This window comes from Apis cerana, linkage group LG11 (genome assembly GCF_029169275.1).
Source record: "Apis cerana isolate GH-2021 linkage group LG11, AcerK_1.0, whole genome shotgun sequence".
Lineage (NCBI taxonomy): Eukaryota > Metazoa > Arthropoda > Insecta > Hymenoptera > Apidae > Apis > Apis cerana.
The window spans coordinates 10,180,420-10,189,836 of record NC_083862.1 but is presented as its reverse complement, the minus strand read 5'-3'; the positions used below and the strand labels follow the sequence as shown (position 1 = coordinate 10,189,836).

General features: G+C 23.7%; 3 protein-coding genes across 15 annotated transcripts; 1 reads left to right on the top strand and 2 right to left on the bottom strand.

The window, feature by feature from the left end:
* The first annotated feature begins 32 nt into the window (after window positions 1–32).
* On the top strand, window positions 33–3,680 carry LOC107997766 (probable palmitoyltransferase ZDHHC24). Of its 2 annotated transcripts, none has more exons than XM_062081756.1 (2): window positions 33–159; window positions 352–1,412. In XM_062081756.1, the coding sequence occupies exon 2, from the start codon at window positions 452–454 to the stop codon at window positions 1,307–1,309; it is 858 nt and encodes a 285-aa protein (XP_061937740.1). In that variant the 5' UTR covers window positions 33–159; window positions 352–451; the 3' UTR covers window positions 1,310–1,412. The 2 variants fall into 2 exon arrangements, with proteins under 2 accessions (XP_061937740.1, XP_016912083.1); XM_017056594.3 differs by having other exon boundaries at window positions 134–273; window positions 352–3,680.
* LOC107997764 (sulfhydryl oxidase 1) lies at window positions 2,305–4,725 on the bottom strand. Its single transcript, XM_017056593.3, has 3 exons — window positions 4,349–4,725; window positions 3,809–4,061; window positions 2,305–3,727 (listed from the first exon to the last, which is right to left on the bottom strand). Exons 1-3 carry the CDS (start codon window positions 4,626–4,628, stop codon window positions 2,320–2,322), a joined length of 1,941 nt encoding a protein of 646 aa, XP_016912082.1. The 5' UTR covers window positions 4,629–4,725; the 3' UTR covers window positions 2,305–2,319.
* Window positions 4,726–5,509: 784 nt separating this feature from the next.
* Window positions 5,510–9,038, bottom strand: LOC107997763 (transformer-2 protein homolog alpha). Of its 12 annotated transcripts, none has more exons than XM_017056591.3 (6): window positions 8,857–9,036; window positions 8,139–8,395; window positions 7,877–8,042; window positions 7,395–7,609; window positions 7,195–7,292; window positions 5,510–6,727 (listed from the first exon to the last, which is right to left on the bottom strand). In XM_017056591.3, exons 1-6 carry the CDS (start codon window positions 8,869–8,871, stop codon window positions 6,717–6,719), a joined length of 762 nt encoding a protein of 253 aa, XP_016912080.1. In that variant the 5' UTR covers window positions 8,872–9,036; the 3' UTR covers window positions 5,510–6,716. The 12 variants fall into 12 exon arrangements, with proteins under 12 accessions (XP_016912080.1, XP_061937737.1, XP_016912081.1 ...); XM_062081753.1 differs by having other exon boundaries at window positions 5,510–6,099; XM_017056592.3 differs by having other exon boundaries at window positions 7,195–7,289.
* Between the last annotated feature and the right edge of the window lie 379 nt (window positions 9,039–9,417).

Genomic DNA, 9,417 nt, shown 5'->3' with positions numbered 1-9,417 from the left:
TTTATATTAGAAAATTATTTTTGAAATTGAAATATATGTTTTTTTTTTATAATATTTAAATTATATATATATGACATAAAAATTCCGCAATATTATATATTTCACATAAGTACATGTACAGTAGCATTTTTAAATTAAATTGTATAACAATACTATGAAGTAAGTAAATATCGATTAGAATTAGATAAAAAATCAAACTTCACGCGTATACAAAATTTATGAATAAATACTGATAATTCTTAGATAAAAATGATGAATTTAATAAATTATCTGGTATATATGTATATATATATATATAAAATATAAAATTATTTAATTAAAAAAAATATTTTAAAGTATTTTAATTTTTAGGTTACCATAACATATTCTATATCACGATAGAATAAATAGTATTAATAAGAAGTGTATCTATTGAAGAATCACGTGTTCAAGAACAATTAAAAGATATAAAATGATCATCCGAAAAAAAATTTGGCCTCGTACGTTGAGTGATTTTTTTTCTATGACTTTTATATTAACAATTGTACCAATAATATATTGGTTTGAATTATGGGTAGTGCTACCAGCAATATATGAATATGGATCATTATCATATATTTTGCATTTCTTTTTTGGAAATTTTATTATGCTAAACATAGTCGGAAATTTTACATACATAGTTTTTTGTGATACTAGCACCAGAAGAGATATTATGCCAATAAGTGCTGCAAATACAAAAAATGGTTGGAGACTATGTGCTTTATGTGAAACTCTAGCACCTCCTCGTTCATGGCATTGCTCTATATGTAATATTTGTATTTTAAAAAGAGATCATCATTGTATTTTTACTGGATGTTGCATTGGTCATTTTAATCATAGATATTTTATTATGTTTCTTCTATATTTATTTATAGCAACAACATATAGTTTTTGTTATAATAATTTGTTTATTTGGAATAGAATACATTTTGAATTTCCTATATCACTTATTAAAATTATCTTTCCTATAGCAATATTCATTTTTGGATTTGATGGCTCTATAAATCAGTTTTATTTGATTTTATATATTGTATCTGCAGTAGGAATGTTATACACTGGAGTTTTGTGGATTTATCATATTTGTTTAGTGTTTAAAGGTAATGTAGCTAATGAGAATAATAAGAAAATACATATATATGATTTAGGTTGGAAACAAAATATAAAAGAAGTATTAGGTGACCGATGGTATCTTACATGGATACTTCCTTATATAAAATCTCAATTACCACATAATGGTATAATATGGGATACATCAAACTCATGGTTTTATACAAATTCTAAATGGAAATAAATATAAATTATATAAATATTTTATGAATATTTCATAAATATTTCGTATCTTTAAATTATAATTATAAAAAAATTAATAAATTTGTAAAATTTATAAAAACAAATTTGTTATTTTCTCTCTCTTATTAATTAATCTTTATTATATATATTACAAAGCACATATTGTTAAATGTAATATAATACATTTAAAAATATATTCTTAAAATCAGATTAAAAATCATATGGTTTATAATTTTTATCCTAATAAAAACTATAATATTAGTTTTCATTTTCGTTGAAAAAATTGTAGAAATCTAAAAAAATATTAGAATAAATATATTTTATCAAAATATTGAGTTTGATTTTAATATTTACACATAAAAGTTTAATTTAGTTTATCTAATAATTGTCAATCTTACATATATTAGGAAATTTTTATGTAATAATTTGTATTAAACATAATGTAATTTATATTAATGTATATTGTACATTGGTAAGACTAGTTTTAAAAGCATTGATATTAATGTTACATAATGTTACATAATTGTTATTTAAATAACTTTTACTATATATTTTTTAATTTAATACAATAATGTTAAATGTATAATTTATATTGAGCCTTAGAACTTGTATTTATTAATAAATTGTAAAGAAAATTATGTCATGTAAAGAAAAAATAATCTCATTATAAAATTTTATACATTAAGCTTAAATAGATATCACAATATCTTTTCCATTCTAACATATAATCTCAAATACTTATATTTTATATATAATATATTGCAAACAATATGTATTATTAAATTAATATATAGTAAATATGTACCATAATATTTTATGAATTATAATTTTAGTTATTACTATTTCAAACAGTAATTAAAACCATATATCTATTGATATTATATTTTTGTAAAAAAAATTATATAATTATGGAAATAATATATGTACAATATGTTTATAACACACTATACTTTCACAATTTTCTTATTAATTTTTTAAAAATGTATTTTTCTTAAATTTTAAATATTTTGATTAACAAAAATAAAAATCACATTTCGCAAGTAAACTAACATAATTTCGTTTTCTATAAGTTCTTTTGACTGCAAATTTTATGCATACTAATATGAGAATAATAGCAGATGCAACATATAACACAACACAAATACTTATGTCAAAAATTGTAAAATCCCATCCAATTTTCTTATTATTTGTATATTTATTTAATACAAGTCTTTCATGTCTTATTTTCATCTTATTATCATTATTCTTTTGTGTGTTAACTGAATTATAATAATTTATTTTTTTATAACTATACTTTGTTTTAAGATAATGTAAAATATTTTCTTCATTCCAAGTATTATTTTCATATCTACAATTTGGACAATATATTTTTGCTGGATATTGAATTTTTTTATATTCTGGATCTTCTGTGTTATCACCTGATAGCCTTGCATTTACTTCATTATGAGCAGACCATAACCACAAGATACTATCATTAATATTTGATACTTCAAACATTTTATTTTTTGAAGCCATTTGAACAAAATGTTGAGAACAATCAGCACAACCAAAAAAATATTGTATGTATCCATACATTGCTTCTAATATTTTTCTTGGCTCATGTTCAGCATTTTTATTTAGAATAGCAAAGTTAACTGTTAACATATGAAACATTGTCCAAAGACCACAAGGATATCCACGATATTCTTCTTTACTTCCTTTACATCCAATCCATTTTGATGGTCCAGAATATATGGGTGACATTTCTTCTTCTATAGATTTTACTATTTGACTAAATTCTTCTCCAGATATATTACTTCTTTTTAGAATAATATCTCTAATAGTTTCTAGAAAAATGTTACCATATTTTAGAGGAAAATATTCAGCTAATACATTTAAATATTTTTTTAATGCATCCATTTTTTTATCTTTTATCATTTTATGTAATGGAATTTCATGAGAAATTGAATATTTTAATGTATTTTCCAAATCAAGCTGATATAAATGGTCTTCATTTTTTTCAGTATTTTTTTGTTGCTGTTCTATTACTTGTAATTGTTTTGTTGTGCTAATACTTAATTTATGATTTTCATTTTTTATTGAATGATTTTTGAAAGTATTTTCATGAATAATTTCTCCTTTAGAAGTTATAAATTCTTTAATAACATTATAAATACCTTGCCTTGTAGGTATTCTAATTTTAAGATTTTTTTGTGTTTCATTACGACCTAAAACTATTAGACTTGGAAAATTTGTGATTTTATTTGTTTCACATAATAATTCATTATCAGATAATACTCTTCTCATTTGTAATATTTTAATTTTATGTATATCTAATATAACTTCTGCACCCAAATGCGAATCTGTTTTTTCAAATAATAAAAAGAAATATTTTACTGTGTTTGGAATAGCTTTCCATATATTTGTTGTTTCATAACTTCTATAATATTAAATAAATAATTAATTGATATTATTTATAAAAATAAATATAAAAATTAATATAAAGAAAATATTATTATACCTATAGGGTGCTATATTAGGCCATGAAATGCCTCTTCCTTCTTGTTGTTCTCTTTCTAATAAATCTATTAAACTATGTCTGAGTTCATTAAGCTTATTATATTTCTCCATTACTAATCCTAATGATGGTGAATGTGCATTTACGGAAAAATATTTAAGCATGGGATAATGCATAATCTCATATTCTCGACAAATTGGATTATTATCATCATCTGCACAATCTATTGCAGCAACTACTACAATATCTCTCCATGCTAAAAAATTAAATTAAATTGAAATAAAAAATATGTTTAATCTCGCATATAATATAAAAATTAAAAAATTTTTTTTATAAATATTTTAAAAGTACAAAAATACATATTTATTTATTAGTTAAATTCATGATTATACGTATTTTTTTTATAAAATTTTCATGCAATAAAGTAACGATATATAATAAAAAATGTTTAATAATTACATTAAATAAAAAATATCAAAAAATGATAAGATAAGTAATAATAATATTCTTCAATACTTTAATCATGTTATAATAATTACTCACCATAAATATCATTAGCAAAATCTTTCCAGATTGGTGCAAATCGAAGACAATAACCACACCAACTATTATAAAATTCGACTAACCAACTTTTTGTATCTTCATAGACGGATGATTTAAAATTAGTGACATTTAAAATAACGACATCATCACTAGTATTATACAATCCTTGTGTAGGTATTTGATTCTGATATGGTTCTTTTGGTACAGCAGCATTACAATTCACTGTTATTATACTGATTAACCATAATTTCCATAACAAACTAATATCAAAACGATTCATGTTTTCTTTTCGTAAATCGTAGTTCTCTTAGCATAGACATATAACTTAATGTTTTTATTAAGGCGCTTTTAATGTACAATGACTTGCAAAAGTTACGTTTTCATGATATGTTTCATTTATTGAATCGAATTAACAGATTTCACATACTCGAATTTATAATCAAATATAAAATAAATAATTAATATTTGCTTTTCTATATATTTAATTTATTTATGGAATTGTACTAATATAAATACTAATATAAATACATAATAAAACAAATTATTTTTAAGATAAAAGTATATAAATATAGTTCTATGAAAATAATGAAAATAAGCAATCGTAATAATAATCAATTTTCACACTAATATTTAGATAGTTAATATATGAAATTGTATTTGAACATATTTTATTTGTTTATTTTCGATAATATAATGAACAATATATAGTAAAATATTGAAATATAACATATAATATGTTATGTATGTTCAAATGTTTTTCCAAAAAAATAATTGTAAATGTAATTATATTGATATAATATTATCTTTTAATTTACTATTAAATTTTCAAAATAGCATTTATAAACATTTTTGCATAATTTATATTAATATCAAATAAATTACACATATTATTTTTGCTATTAATGTGAAATTTAAATTTATATCAATAACGTATTTACAATATTTTTAAATATCAATCTTTTATAAATATTTTTCAAATTATATAAAAATTTTTTAATATGCGCTTAATTTTTATTTTCCTAGTCATGAATTTACATCTACAATTGTGATGCTATTTTTTTATAAAATTCTGCTAAAAATTGTTATGAATGATATTTGTAAATTATTCATTAACATAATCTTCTGTAAATTTTAAAATAATAAATGTCAGGTAAATAATAATTTGCATTAAAAAAAAAACCATTGTTTATTAGTTGTTTCAATTCGAATTTCCGCTGCTTATTCCTATACAAAGTGAAAACAATAGGATATCACCCTTAAGGATACATAGGAGGTTTTAGGATGGTGGAGGGAATAAGGGCGAAGGTATATATGTTTATTTATTTTATAACACCTAATTACGGATATATCATTTAACCAAATCAACTGATAAAGAATATGATCAGTATAAACCTTGGAGCAGCTTACGCTCTTTCCTACTCATAAAAGATTTCGATGTTTCTTGAATATTTTCTGAAACGTTCGACCAGTTTCACCCCCAACCATTGGCTTGTCCAGATCGGGGGCCTGATGATCAACGATTTCTTACTGTCTTGAGGCTTGCAGTTCTTCTAGGCTTGAGACTTCTCAGCCGGTAAGGAATGTGATTCGGATCATATTCTTTGTCACAAGCGCGAAAAACCTTCAGATCTTCGAAATTCGAGCAAGACAAACATCTTCAGATATCTTGTCTTCAACTTTTCAAAACTTTCATTTTTTCAGAGTGAAACTTCAAACTTCCCTCTATCATCCAATACCTCTTGATTCAAAACCTTATAAACAAACAAACAGGTTAGAGAACATACTTCTATTTTTAATTTTATTTGTTTTGTTTCGTTCTTTTCTGTATGTGTTTCGTTCTTTCCACTTTTTTCTTTTTTCTTTTTCATATAAACATTTAGGAATACCACATTTATATCACATTTCAGTGATATTTAAAATCCGAATGGCTGGAATATAATTTTTAAGCAAATAATTAAAGTCAAAGAAAAATGGAAACAATTATATTCCAACCTTCACATATCAGTATCATACCGTTACAATAAATAAACCTTATCTTCATAAAAATTCATCCAGAAAATAATAGAAACATTATGAAAATAAGGTTTTTATCCATTCTAACCTTACTCTTTCATGCAAAGAATATACTATACTCCTTTGCATATTAGGTTATTTCATTAATTGATATTTTACAATATCGTAATTTAAATGCTGTAATTAATTGCATATGATGCAGAACTAGGTAAGGTAAGAATAGTAGTAAGAATGTAGCATTTGCATTTTTTTTTTTGACCCGGTACAGTATTGTTAGAAGAAATTTGAGGTCAAAGGGTCAAGTCACATAAATGGTCTCCCAAACATCTGGCCTCTCGCATCACACTCGTGTCACTTAATATCGACCTGAAATTCATTAAGCAACAAAAACTATGATTGTTTGACCCATGTTACGGGTTACACTTAGTTACTACCGTACGATTTATTGGATGCATTCCTTGATGCTCCTGTCTTCCATTCTTGCTAATTTAACTACTTATTTGTACTTTACTTAAACATTCTTCTTGAAAATAAATATAAGCAATTTATAAAAATAAGAATCTAAATCAAGAATTTCTATTGTAAGTAAATAATGATATAAATTTTAATTAAAAAAAAAAGTATTATATTGTATCTATGAAAATTATTTATTTTATTCAATTTGATTTCTTTAAAATTTAATTTAATTTAATATTTATTAATTAATTAATTTATTTAATAATAATGATATATAATAAAATATATATTATTTACTATATAAATATTTTTAAAAGATACTTATTCATATAAATTGCTTATATTGGGTTATATAATAAAACAAAAATTAAACTTACGTGGTGAATAGGAGCGTGATCGAGATCTGTCATAACGACCGCGACGGCGATTGTAGTATGGGCTAGGTGAACGTCGATAGCTTCCTCTATAACTACTGCTTTATGAAAAAAAAAAATTATATTTTGTCTTTTTAGTTCTTTTTTAAATAAATTATTACTATATTATTAGAAGAACTATTTAAATCAATAAATGAACTTACTCTCTTCTTCTAGGTCCATCCCATCCTCTATCATGTAGATGTGTAGGTTTTCCTAAATATATTCCTGGTGTTGGTGTATGAGCTCGTTGTGTAATTGAATAATCTACCCTCATTCTTCGACCATCAATTTCCATTCCTGCACACTGTTCTTTTGCTACTTTAGCATCTTCAAGTGATTCAAAATATACAAAACAATATCCTTTAGAATGCCCAGTCTAAAATATAAATATTTTCATAGTGTTAATGTGTTTTAAATAAAATACATAATGTAAATATAAAATATTTTATTTAAATAAAATAAAATGTGACCAGAGCCCTTTAATGTTTTACATTAACTTAATGTATGAACATTCTAAATCTCTGGTATAATTTATTATATTCCCTTTTTAAATTGTCAAGGGGTAATATTAATATTTTTTTTTAATTATGATATACATATATTTTAAAATAATAATTATAAAATAAATAGTATATTAAATTACCTTTGCATCAATTACAACTTGTATACGTTCAACAGGACCATATTTGGAAAAGATGTGATGTACTTGCTGTTCGGTTGTAAAAATAGAAAGTCCAAATACACCTAAGCATCTGGAAGGAGAGGGATTTTCCCTGTTTCCAACATGACGTCGTCTAGATGACATTGGACTGCGGGAGTGTGAACGATAAATGGTCCTATCACATTCGCGAGAGTAACGAGAACGGAAGTATGATCGAGATCTGCTTCGGGAATATCGCGCAAACCTGTGAGTAGAACGACTACGGCTGCGACTACGACTGCGACTACTACCACGATGACCTGCACTGGCATATTTGCTGCTACGATAGGACTTTCTTCCTCTTGACACTGAACGGCTTCGTGATCTTGAATATTCTTTTACTGGTCGGTGCGATTCTTTACGCTCTCGTGATTTACGTGATCTTGAATGTGAACGCGAGTCTCTTAAACCACCATCTGCTGTTCTTGGTCTTCTAGGACTTGCACTACGACTGCTACTTCGCTAAAAATAAAATGTTTTATGATATAATTACTTAAAAATTATTCTTTTTTTTTATTTTTAAAAATACAAATTAAAATAAAATATGAATAAAATAAAAATTTATATTACAAAAATTACATTATTATTATATATTAAAATATATACTTCAAATAAAGAATTTATACAATTTTTTTTACATTCAAAAGCTTAACCCTTTTTAAACTATGTTTAAAATATTATATCTAAGTGACAAACATATTGTATAAAAGTAAAAAAAAATTGTGATATCAATTTTAATAAATTTTCGAATTATTAAACATTTAAAAATAAGAAGAAAAGCATTAAATCATAATATAAACTTATAATAGTCGAAACGTTGATGGATCGATAATGGCTGTAACTAGCCGCATGTCGTTATGACGATGAAGTATATAAAATTATACACAAAATTATTATTTAAGAAAGAAAATTAAAAGAATTACCTCAATGTCACTCATTATGGAACTTTAAATATGAGTAAATAGAATAAATGTAGCAAAAACCGATTAAACGTTCAGAACAATGCGCTGTGGCGTCAGTATGCAAAAATGGCGTACAATCTTTGGACCGTTTCAGCGGGTAACAGCCGGAAATGATAATTCCAGGTGGTATACAAATGCGAAACATACTAACATCCGGTGTTGCCGGAGAAACGAAGATAAAAATTGAAAATGGCGATATATTTCCCGAAAGGCGCCAATTTAAATATAAACAATATTATAAATTACTATATTATGCTAACATTAAAATTTAAAATATGAAATAACAATATAAAATATAAAATATAAAATATGAAATAACAAAAATTTGAAATATATATTATTTATAATTTGATTTAAACTTTAAGTCTATTTATTAAAATTCATTTATAATATTAATAAAATGTATTAAAATATATAAAACTAATATATCTTTTAATTATATGTATTTATATTACAATAAAAATTGAATATAAAAAACATTTGAAAATTTAGAAAATGAAGGATTTAATAAGCTTTAAAATT

Excerpts from the sequence above, each read along its gene's own strand:
- LOC107997766 (XM_017056594.3), top strand. The coding sequence starts at position 452 with ATGATCATCCGAAAAAAAATTTGGCCTCGTACGTTGAGTGATTTTTTT.
- LOC107997764 (XM_017056593.3), bottom strand. The coding sequence starts at position 4,628 with ATGAATCGTTTTGATATTAGTTTGTTATGGAAATTATGGTTAATCAGT. Across the intron at positions 4,062-4,348 it reads TTTTGCTAATGATATTTATG|CATGGAGAGATATTGTAGTA; the intron begins GTGAGTAATTAT and ends TTAATTTTTTAG. Across the intron at positions 3,728-3,808 it reads CCTAATATAGCACCCTATAG|AAGTTATGAAACAACAAATA; the intron begins GTATAATAATAT and ends TTAATATTATAG.
- LOC107997763 (XM_062081749.1), bottom strand. Across the intron at positions 7,610-7,876 it reads AAGTTGTAATTGATGCAAAG|ACTGGGCATTCTAAAGGATA; the intron begins GTAATTTAATAT and ends TTTATATTTTAG. Across the intron at positions 7,293-7,394 it reads GATGGACCTAGAAGAAGAGA|CAGTAGTTATAGAGGAAGCT; the intron begins GTAAGTTCATTT and ends TTTTTCATAAAG.